Raw genomic sequence first — 12,036 nt, 5'->3', positions numbered from 1 at the left:
TATATTAATTGAAGATATTGGAAAGTAAAAAGTGAAATCTTCAGCAGTTAATGCTGAAAAACACCCCACGTATCTAAAGTAAATGGGCTTATTTTGTTCCACTTTGTGAATCACATGGTAAAACCAGGTGTTCTGATTTTCTTGTGGGCATGAATTTGTTCGTGAGTTCAGTGAAATGCATGTGATATGTGAATATATAACGGTATGCAGTCCTGTAATTTGACTTTGCTGATTCCTTAACAAATGTAGGAAGAGGAAAATTTCCATCCTGAACATAAGCCTAAGCTGAATTTGCAAGACCAGGTTTAGACAAGACCTTGTGCTTTTTTCCTTACCTGAAAATCAAAACAGGAATCTACCAATGATAAAGTCAGCAACAGATCCCTGCATATCATTTTGAGACCCATTTTGAAGTGAAGAGCACCTTGAGGAAACACACATGCTAATATTGTTTCCTTTCAAAATTCTTAGTTTCTTCACTTTCTGAACAAAAGCTCTCTGCTGTGATAGCTAGGTAGTCTTAGGAAGTCTACCTAAGTCCATATGCCTGGAATAGAGAGGAAACAAGATGCTTTAGTTTCTTGTGCATAAACATAGCAGGATTAAGACAGGCTTTATTATATGATTACCTCACACTTCTAACATAACTAACATGACATATATTCTGCTGACTTAGATGTGCCAGATGTGCCCTACCTTGAATTACTCTTTCAGTCACATATGTTTAAAGAAACAAAAAATTTGTTAAAATAGTTCCTTATACATTTTATGGCTTTGATACTAACATATATGTGCATGCTGCATTTATATGCCTGTGGGTGTGTGCTATGTGGATGTGTGCCGCAAATATGTCATTTTTCTCCTGATTGGAAAGGCTAACAAAATGAATGTGCATCTTCATAAAATAAGAATATTTTGAAGACATTCATGGAATGAAGTTTTCATTTCTATTCTGAATTGTATTGGAGGATGTTGTGATGTTACCTTTTACTAAACTTTCATTGTTCCTATTCTTTGAGTCTGGATTAATACCACTGGATTGTAGAAGTACTAATTGGTCTTTAAACTGTATATTGCCTAGGAGCATACTAAGACAAACCCACTATTACCACTGTGAAAGCAGAAATGAAAAAGAAAGTTCTTATTTCAATGAATTTATTGTTTATATATATAAAACAGAAAACAAGGTGATTACAGAAGTAGATTATGATTTATCTGTATGATACACAGCATAACTTCAGCATATCATAAACCTCATGTTCCTACAGTGCTTTGGTTACCACGGCAAAAGGTCTTTAATGTGTGATTTGTAGAATGCTAACAGGAGAACTTCAGGATATTTACAAAAAAACTTTTGCAAACCTCGAGCAAGTAGAAAGTTCAAAGGCACTTGTTTTGAAATACCATCATGGTATTTTGGTGGTTAATGGAAGCTGACATCAAGAATTGCTCAGAGGTGGGCATTCAGAATGAATGTTGAGAGAGTTGAGAAAGTCAAATGATTAGTATTTTAAGATTGAAAACGGCTGTTGTCTTTGAGGGGTGAAGAAGGAAAAAACAGATGGGCAATGGAACAGAGCAAGAGACCGTAGCAGCATTCAAATAGATAACAGGTACAATGAGGGGAAAATTGGCCTTCTTGAAGCCAGAAAAAAGGAAGTTGGAAATGAGTCATGATGGAGAGATTGCAGAATGATATTGTGTGCGCTGTGTTTCTGCTATTCTTAATTATTAGTTGCACACAAAAGCATCATGGTTTTCTCAGCTGATAACTGAATACTTTGTACATCACGTGTAAGTTTTACAGACCTTAGATTAGTAAACAAACAAAAAATAAATTGCTTGGAAGACAATACACTGAAAAATAGAAGAAACTTAGAGATCCTTTATTTAATGTTCCAACCAATAGGATGAGCTCCAACCTATAAAAGTAAAGCTATGCAAATATTGCACCATTCCTCTATATTAATCTTATTTCTTTGAGTGCAGAAAGAAAACTTTCATGTAAGTGGCAATAGTTCGATTTGAAAAACATGATTTTGAGGATGTTTTGGAGTATTCTGAGGAACTGGGAGCTTTGCACTTCAGTTGCAAAGTGTATAGTTGTCACTATTATATGAACTAATGGGAATGTAACAGTACATCAACAGTTTGGTTCTCTTACTTGAAGACTAATGCGATAGTGACAGCAATGGGTTGTCACTACCTTTTCTCACTGGAAGTGAGCACTGGGTCATATTGTATTTGAGAAAAGAGACAAGCTAGTTAAAAATAAGAATCATCAATATTGTGAAACAATTCTTCAAGTAATTTATATCACATAAAAATCATAAATACAGCCCAAATTATGTTTTTTGAAAATTTTCTTTATGTACAATATCAGGTAACAACGAGATCTGACAGGTGACTAAACTCTAAATCCTTGTGATAAATATACAGGAGTGTAGGGTTTCAGAGAGTAAACTTCTAGCAAGAGAAAGTTAATAAAAATATATGATGAGTATTTGCAAAATTTGAAGGAAGTTGTTGATTATGATGCCTTGTATGCAAAAATGAAAACATAGGAGTGACGGTTTGATAATGGTATCTAATACGAGACATTTAATTAAAGCAAGGGTTTCTCAATGAATTGGTTAAAGTGAGCCTTTTTCTTTTGTCAGTCTGAAGTACTTAGTTTATAAACTTCCTGTGGTTCATCGTCCTGTGTAATGTGCTAAAACAGGCTTCTGTTTATCATATGGCTAGCATGGTTTTGTACTTCATAAAGTTCATAAAATAGACAAAGCTCATATATTATACGTTTAAGTGTATTCAAAAGCAAATTCAAAGATGTTCTCTTGCAGGACGATGTTCAGTCTTCCCAAGATTCTTTGCCACACAAGACGGTGATAAAGCTGTCATTGCAACCAAGGTAAATAATTTACGTATTACTTAGTGTCTAAGATTCTTTTAGCAATGTGTGTGTTTTCACTGCCAAGCAAGTTTCTATGTAATTTGATTTTTTTTAACTTTCACTCAAAATAAAGGTAAAAAGATTATAGTCTAGCCTATTAAGCTAATACTATTGTGTCTAGTTGAAAGAGGACACAGCACTTTAAAACTGTAGATGTTTCTCATATTCCACTAATTCAGCTTCAGCAAGTAGTCTGTTTAGTATGTACTTTTACAGCATTGTAATCCTTAATAAATTGTAATTGAGTGCAGTAGTAGAAAATTCTAATTAAATATAATTATAACACTGTGAGCAAAACTTTATTTTTTATAAGGCCTAAAAATGACAATATATAAACGCTGGATTGTCTTGAAGACACTGTTTTCTCTTAACTCCAACTTTCCATTGTATTAAGAGGGTTTACTTCTTTATTTATATGTAGTTCTAGAGTATTCGGTTGCAACTGACATCCTACTATCCTCATGAACATTCAGGATCCAACTTCAAATAACTTAAATGTTCATTAAAAGTCGACTAATCCAAATAAAGAGAATAAGATGTATGGATATGAGAGCTGCTATGTGTGTAATCAAGTAATACAAGGTTTTTGCTTACAGAACAGAAGATTTAAGATTCATTTGAAAAGTGGTGAATGCTATTTTTCCTGATGTTAGTATTTAATTTCTCTGCTTCTAGCAAGCGGCAAGCTAATAAAACTTACTTGCCTAATTCATGAAGGTGTCAGGCTGTTCAGCAGACTAACTGCTACCATTAAAAAGTTCTAATCAAATTCTTTGAAAAAATGAGCAAAGTTTGGTCCTTGTGAGCTTTTGGGGGAAGCTGTCTTCAGTCCTCTAAAGTTAAATGTATATAATGTGTGTGTGTATATGTAGTTTTAATATAAGCTTGTCTCTAGAGCAGTCATGTAGACATACATACTTTTTTTTTTTTTAAAATAGCAGGTTTTTTTCTCTTGGTGGAGTGCTAGATAGGTGCTAATAGGTTATCTTAAATTTGTCAAAAATGGTTAAAAACTCAGGTGCCTTTTTCAAAATATCCCCTCAGATATTTTCACTGGGAGAAGATTGTATATATTGTATATAAACACTTGGCTGGAGGCAAGTTATAATGTAGACTTTCTTCGCCATTTGAGGATGGCTTTAATGCTTTTGCTTTCCTTGCCTGGGTTAGCTGTTGAAATTTACCCCATGCCCCTTCCATCCCCTGACATGCCTTTTGTTTGCATCCACTGTTCCACTTATGTCTCTGCATAGTATCCTAAGTGAGTTTTTCGCTTTTTGGTGTTTATGCATTTCAGGCATTTGCTTTTTTTTTTCCCCCCTCTTAGCTGTACGTTATGTAGATATACATGTCAAGCTTTTTTTATTTTAAATTTAATATTATTGTAGCAGCCTTTTGCTGCTGTTCTCTAAACTTGTCTTAACTAATTAAGAAGATAACATTGGTAAATAATTGCTAATTTTAACTTGTCTGGTATTGTGAAGATACCATGCAGTCATGTGTCTGTATTGTGAAGATACCATGCAGTCATATAAGATGCGGTTCATGTTCCAAAGACTGTGTAATCAGAATTATGTGAGATAGAATAAAGAGCAAAAAAGTGTGAGGGGCAAGGGGAAGAGAAAGATTACAAGGGAATGTTGATAATGCTGCCTGAAAACCTGTTTTTTGTAATGATTTCCTGTTTGGAAACACTTCCAAAGCAATGGTTAAGTGCACACTACTTCTTGTTTCCTTTGTTGTTAAAATTGTCATTTGAATACCTGTATGTTCAATTATTTTCTCTTATGAAAATTAGCTTAGTTGTTCTAGGCTTCTAACTTTATCTCTGGATGTAGTTGGAACCTCCACTAACATTATTACCATTGTGAAAAGTGGTATGTAAGCTGAGACAGTAACTTTTGCTTAAATCTAGTATGTGAACGTTATGACTGTGCATCTGAGTTTTCTAGGTAGCCAGTAAAGATGTGAAATGTGAATTTCAGTAAAATACTAGATTCAACTTGATAAATTTATCATTAAGGATTACTGTGCTTAAACTTCAGAGTTTGAAGCTTCTAAGACAGAAACTGTTTTTTTCATTGCAAATTTTGAGGAATCAGCAGATTGAAAATACTGATTCTCATTAAAACTTCATTATTTGGTTATCCTCTACTCATAATAGTCTTTATTGTTCATGTCTGTAGCATGACATCTCTAGATCTCTTTCTGTTAATGTGTTCTAATATACCATTATGCAGGATAGAAATTAAGTCAATGTAACTTGCAAGGTGTTACTTTTCTTTAATTGGCTGAATATTTAGCTTTTTGTAGTTCTGCATTTTCATGTCAAGACTTTTAAAAATAGATGTATTTTAAACTGATTATTCTTTTAAAAGTTTTGTTCATATCACCTATAATTTAGAGGAACACTACTGATGGGAAGCTCTTAAGATAATGGTTTTTTTGATCTGATTAGTTACTCAATCATTTTCCTATTTTTTCTTATTTAACTGAGTTGATACTGTCGATTTCAGATCTAACCTACTTTTCAACGGGAAAGTAGTTGGTAGTATGCTTTTGCCTCTCTCATTGAGCCTTCTTTTTTGATGTTTTTTCGTAAAGTGTTCTCTTCACTGCTTGGAAAGTCGTACTCATTAGTGAAAACTGATCGGACAGACTGTACAGGAGAGCTAGTACAACTTGATTACATGGAGAAAAGAAAAGAGGAAAAAAAAAATCTATCTTTCAGTAGTCATTGTTCTAGTATTAAGTAGCTCCAGATCGTTGTGTAGTTGAGAAGTATCTTTCAAACTGTTTCTAAGTAGGTACCACTTTTAATATATTTGGTATCATTTTCCTCCCTATCTATGCATCTCTTACCTGTAGTGCTCTGTTGCCATCTTTTTATGAATCCGTAGTTTTATAAAAAAAAAAGAAATGTGTTAATCACAATGAAATAGGTATGTAGAGTATTTTAAATCTTACTGTGACTCTGCCACCTTAGAACAACTAAGTGGTCTTATGATCAGGATTTTGAGTACTGAATTTATGGCGTATTTGATTACATTGAACCCCTTTTAACTGGTAAATGAAGTTGCATGCTTTTTTCAAAAATTGTTACTTCCAGCTGAAAAACAAAGCTTTCACAAGATAATATCCAACTAGATATGGAACTACTTTTGTCTTGTTCTGAAATGAACAGTTATTACAGTGTGTCTTGGAGACAAAGCCCATGAGTGTGCTCATGGATTTGATACTGCATCATACTTCTGTGAGAGGCATGTCCTTTGATATAATCATTGCTTCTTGGGAATAGTCTCTCAGAGGTTGTACTTCCCAAATGCCAAAAGTCTTGCACTCACTGGACTTGGGGGTGGGGCTTGAACCTCTTGCCATCCAGTTTAAGCTGTTGGCTGTTGATGAAGGGAATGTCAGCAGTCTGAGTGGCAAGATTTCCTAGCTGTTTCTGTCTACAGTGTTTCCTGGAGACAGCGTTGCAGGGGAATGTGATACATTTCCCCATAACTGAATTGGCTGTCTGTACCAACTTGGATTTTGTAGTAGTATTGTTTGGCACAACATGGTGAAACTAGGAGTGAATGAGATCTAACACTATCAATCGTGGGTTTTTTTTTCTGTTTTTTTTTTTTTTTTCCTCGACTTCTGAACCTTCATGTAGCTGGCTGGGGAGTTTCAGTACTGAGAGCTTCACTGCACACTACAAGCATGATGTAAGGTATCCCATCTGAACTGAAGATACTATGATATTGAAAGATTTTTAAAAATCATTGATTTAGGATTATTTTTAGTGCTAAACCAACAATTCTTGTAATTTGCCCGCAAATTACTTTTGTCAGCTAATCGCAGAGGAATGGTATGATATCCTTCTTATCAGGCTAGTTTAATAGCTCAGCAGACACATTTTCCACCAGTTGAAATATTCAGGTTGCCTAGGGGATTAATTCTGAGTAGGATACACTGTAATCAATGATTTCTTCAAAGATCTATCAAAGCACCAAGCATCTTAGTGACATCCACCTTATAAAATAAAGATTCATTTTTCCACATAGAGGGTACAAAACAATCTGGGCTATTATCCTTGCTTCAATGTCGATGAGAAGGTTTTGGCGTAAGGTTATAATTAACAAGTTTTGGCATAAGTTGTGTTCATCCCATTAGGTCAAAAATTGTGATCTTTTTTTGAGAAAGAAAATTCTGATTTACCCTTAAGATTTTGCAAACTGGTTACCTGCCAAATGAATTTTTGAAAAGGTATACCCACTGCTTTCTCAACCCAGCACTATAATGTAGAAATTAAAGCTATGTTATTAAATTTAATGTGAAAGCTATGTTATTAAATTTAATGTGTGTTAAAGAATAATGTACAAAGGTCAAAAATTCTTGGCAAAGCAGTGTCTGTTACTGTATTTGGTTGGAAGATGACAGCAGAGACAGCTTGCCTGAGAAGGAAACTTTGTTGGTGTGATATGCCAAAAAGGAAAGCTGTCCTGATTATGTGAAGAAATTGATTAAAGCTTCACACCAAAGGAACTGTATTTTTCTGAGCTTAGAAGGTGACTGGATTGGAGTAATGTCTTAATATTCTCATTTGGCACCTTTAAATTTTGGTAGTGGGTTTTTTGGTGGGTTTTTTTTGACCTGTGTTGCCCACATTGGTACAATCAATCTAAACAATTGTCCAATGTTGTTATAAGGAGAGAATGCTCCAACAGCATCTGACATTTTAATAATATAAATTTTAATTACTTTTCATGCTTGCATGAGTTCTGAGACATATGTATTTCTAGTTATATATGGAAACAGTTTTAAAAAAAAGACAGTTGAAACAAGGGTATTTTTTATTGTCAATGAGGGAAAAAAGTGTTTAAGGAAAACAAGAAAGAATACAGTAACATTTAAAATGAGGCCAAAAATATTTGTGGCAGTTCATACATTGTTAATAAGCACACTTGTTCCCCAGGGAAAACACAAAAAAAACCAAAGAAACAAAAAAAACCAAACCGAAACAAAAAAAACCAAACCAAAACAAAAAAAACCCCAACAAACAAAAAAAAACCCAACAAAACAAACCCAACAGTTTTAGGTTTTTATTGGATGAAATAGTGATAGCAGTATGCACAACCTTGTTTTGCTTTTGTTAAAGTGAAACCTCTGTATTAGTAACTTTGAGAGGTGGACAGGATGAATGGTCATTCAATCAAGCCTTAAGACTCCTGTCTTTTGTTAAGAAACAGCACTTAATTAAGCACTTGTATTCTCAGCACAGTAGGGCAAGTAGTTCAAAAATTAAAAAATCCTTTGAAATTATTTGTGAAGAGCTGCACTTGCAGTTTCCAATACCTTGGCTGCTTAAGCCGAATACAGCCTAATGATTTTTTTAAAATTACTTTAAAGTGTTAATCTCAGTGTTCAGCTGCCTGATCAATTTACTATTTCAGGTGACCTGTAACTGCCATGAACATGTTCTGTTTGTGGTAAACTCAAGGTCATTTTGACTAAATTGAATGGGTATTTAAAAAGCATTCTCCCTTTTGATATTCGTGATGGAAGAGTTGTTGCAAAGGCAATGAAATACTTGGCTGAGACAGGATAACTCAGGCATCTGAATCCTGAAACATCAGTTAAAAATCATTCTGGCAAAAGTGGTGACTTCAAAGTGAACAAAACCAAAAGCAGGGTACGTTTTTTCTGCTTTATAGGTGGAAGTTAGGTGTGCAACTACCTTTATGACCAAAACGGGCAAATTCTGCATTGACAGTGTCTAATGGGAGAGGAAGTGAGGGGCGTGGAAGAGTTCACAGCACCTCGATCTCTTAATTCCCACCCTTTCTGTAAAGTCACAGCAGTTTTTCCAGAGACTTCCATTTTTACTGTGTGAGTTTTCTACTTCTTCTATTAATTACACTGCATGGAGGCTTATCTCATAACTGACTCCCTGCACTGGCAGTTGACGTTTCACCAAAGTTTATCTGGGAACTCTGAAAACAAAACAAAAAATAAGCTAAGGGATGAATGTCTGTTTTGGTGTAAGGGATAGCTCTTTAAAATTGAACTGTGGCTCCTTTTTTTGAGTAGTTGTTATAAATTTTCATTCTAAGGAAGAAAAAAGCAGCTTTGATTTGCAATTAATTGCACTCCAAAGCTTTCTGTGGAATTAATCTTTATTTTTCAAAACTCAGTTTTGACTGTCATGCTTCTGAATTCAAGTTGTTCTAAAAGTTGTTAAATTTCAAACTTTTAATCATTACTTTTTCAGTGCATAAGAATTCTTATAAATGAAATGTTTTTCAGTTTTTAGTCTGTCTTATTGTTGATAAACCAATGATAGTCTGTTGTAAATATTTTCACTTACTGACTGTCTTTGAAATTACAGTTGCAAAATTAAACCAATAAATAAGTTGGTACACTTTCTAGTGTTTGTAGAATCTTTGCAGTTTCTCAAAACTGCACAAATTAGGATTTTCAGTTCGATGCACAGAATTTCAACAGTATTTGTTGGGGTTTGCAGTACCAGTGCAATCAGATTATGAAAGTGTTTGGTACTTCAGTTGCAATAAAAAATTATAACATTAAAATGAAAAATGCCACAATTAGGTGTTACAAGAAATTTCTGGGTTCCTCTGAAAACGCTGTTTGTAATGGAGGTGTCATATGAAATGCAGAAAGAATGGATTAACTAAACGTACTTTTGGGGAGGAAAAAAACCCTGGGTTTGTTTTTCAAAAATCAAAAAGTGATCATTATGAAGGAATATGCTAGTAAAGAACTGAATACAACTGAAAGATCTGCATTGTATGCATGTACTTGTTGAAGCAGTTTTGGAAGCAGAAGATACACATTTTCAGTATACTTGTGTATTATTTCTTTTTTTTCCAGGCACTGGCCCCTTCAGCCTTTTAACTGGAGTTGCTTTGAGGCAATACCGTAGTTAGTCCAAGGCTCTCAAGGCACAGACTGAAGTGATATGGCATACTTAAAGTCTTTCTGCTCTTCTGAACCAGATTTTTTTTCCCTTCTAAATGCAGATTTATAAAGCCTGCACTACAAGAGGAACAAGGAAAGGATTTTAGTGAAGGTACTTCCTGATCCTGAAAAAGTCAGGGGGCTTCAAGCCCATCTTGGACTTCAGAACACCTCACAACTTTGTGGTAAAAGAAAAATTTAAAATAGTGCCTTTGGACTTAATCCTTTTATCCTTAATTGGAGAGTAGTTATGTGCTCCAGATTAGGATATGTGTGCCACTAGAATCCATCCAAATCATAGGAAGTATGTGTATCTGGCATATGTAGTAGGTACATAACATTTTAAAAGTCTTGTCTTAGGTTGATGTTGTTTTTTTGTGTTCTCAAAATTTATAGTTCTTCCTGTGCTGTCGTCTGTGTTTATTGTGAATGCTGTTTTCTTGAGGGTGTTCCATGGTTTGTTCTTGAGAAAACCGCACAAAGGTCTTGTTTCCTCTGAGTGTAGAGGGATGGAATATGTGCCTATCATCTACCTAATTCTCTGCCTTTTACATGAGCAATGGATATTATAAAGATATACCTGCAGAGTTACGAAAAGAGAATTGTTAGGAATGTGTGTGTGAGTTTTCTCTCACCTTTATTAATGAATCTAAAGTTCAACTTTGGGTTTGTCATTGAGTTTGTCACTAGGAAGGACATTCCTGGAGTGATTCAGAATTCTGAAATGTCAAGCTAAGATAATGGAACTTTTCTTTTTAAGCACAGTATCATTGTTTTTAATTATTTGTATGTTAATCGGAACTGTTAGCCATTACTGCTTTTAGAAAGAATGTGTGATTTTAACATTGTAGCTCTATTTCTAAACTAAGCATTTAACTTCCTCTGCAAATGCTGTTATAGCATAATTCTATTTTGTGTTAGTTGAAATTCTGCTGAATTCTTGTGAATTTATTTCTTGATAGTATCTCCTTTTTATTTCTTAATGTCACCAGTTTGATTTTATAGTGAAAAGCTGATCTGTGGGTAATAGATTCTGTTTCCACCTTTGTTTTTATACCTTATGAAAGCAACACAAATTTATATTGTGTGCTTGTAGTTTCAAGTTGTGATTAGATTCCTACTAATTCTTCTGCAGGATTTTTTTCATAAACTGGAAAAGATGTCTTATTCAGGAAGAGGCAAAAATCTTAATATTTGTTCATATATGATATTATTTGATTATATATATTCAAGATTAAGATTCTACTCTATAGTAAGCAGTTTAATTGGATTATACGAGTTGCTGCTTAGATGTAAATTGATTTTTTTTTTTTTTTTGTTACATCTGTGACAGTATTGGTAGTCCCAAATTCAGGTTCTTAAATTTACAAGAAGCTTATCTGGATGTGATGTAGAGGATCATATTAGCATTATTTATCTTATCCAGTTAAGTAAGCTGAAAAATCTCCTTAGACTTTATCCAGTCAATGAAAAGCCCATTGGGAAGGTATCGGAATCTCCTTTTGGAGAGAACTTCCTTTTTCCTGACTATATAAAGGAGAACTGTTTGCTTAACTTGAATTTTTATTAAACCACCCGTATTTCCACTGCCCCAAATTTCATGTTCACATCTGACAGTATACCTAAGACTGCAGCTCTTTAATCTTAAGGTTTTCCTCACAAAGGACTTTCCTATTTAATAAAATGTCTAGGATTGTATAGTTAGAAACACTACTGGTTTCAGCATCTACTGTATCTTGGAGGAGGTGTACCTTAAAGCTGTAGCAATTATTGAAACTAAGTGTTGTAAGGTAATTAGGTGTGTTGATGCTGTTTAAAGCGCACTTTCATTATAGTTTCATTTGGTGCTCTGGGCTTAACTTGATGTAGCTTTTTATGAAAGTTCATTCTCATAATGAGCAGATTAAATTTAAAAAGCAAACAAACAACCAACAAAAAAAAATTAACCCAGACAGGAATAGTGAACTAGATCTGATCCCCTTTCTTGAAAACTGGAAAGCAAAAAAGTAGACTTAGCACCATGTTTTAATTTCAGACTTTCATTTAATTTCTAGTCAGTTTGTTGTAAATGCATTTTCGCCAGTGCTACCTTCACTCAGTGAATAGACTTGCTGGTT

General features: G+C 34.1%; 1 protein-coding gene across 5 annotated transcripts in view; it reads left to right on the top strand.

Annotated features, from left to right (window-relative positions):
* The window catches only part of MAN2A1 (mannosidase alpha class 2A member 1), a 119,087-nt gene that overhangs the window by 57,068 nt on the left and 49,983 nt on the right, over window positions 1-12,036 (top strand). For all 5 annotated transcript variants that reach the window (XM_087741592.1, XM_087741590.1, XM_087741591.1 and 2 more), the window contains one exon: window positions 2,844-2,911. In XM_087741592.1, the coding sequence (XP_087597718.1) occupies window positions 2,844-2,911 (68 nt within the window). The remainder of the gene's footprint in view (window positions 1-2,843; window positions 2,912-12,036) is intronic.

This window comes from Nipponia nippon, unplaced genomic scaffold (genome assembly GCF_047370975.1).
Source record: "Nipponia nippon isolate SJK-2023a ecotype South Korea unplaced genomic scaffold, ASM4737097v1 scaffold_8, whole genome shotgun sequence".
NCBI lineage: Eukaryota > Metazoa > Chordata > Aves > Pelecaniformes > Threskiornithidae > Nipponia > Nipponia nippon.
The sequence above is the reverse complement of the archived record's forward strand: the minus strand, read 5'-3'. Positions and strand labels throughout refer to the sequence as shown.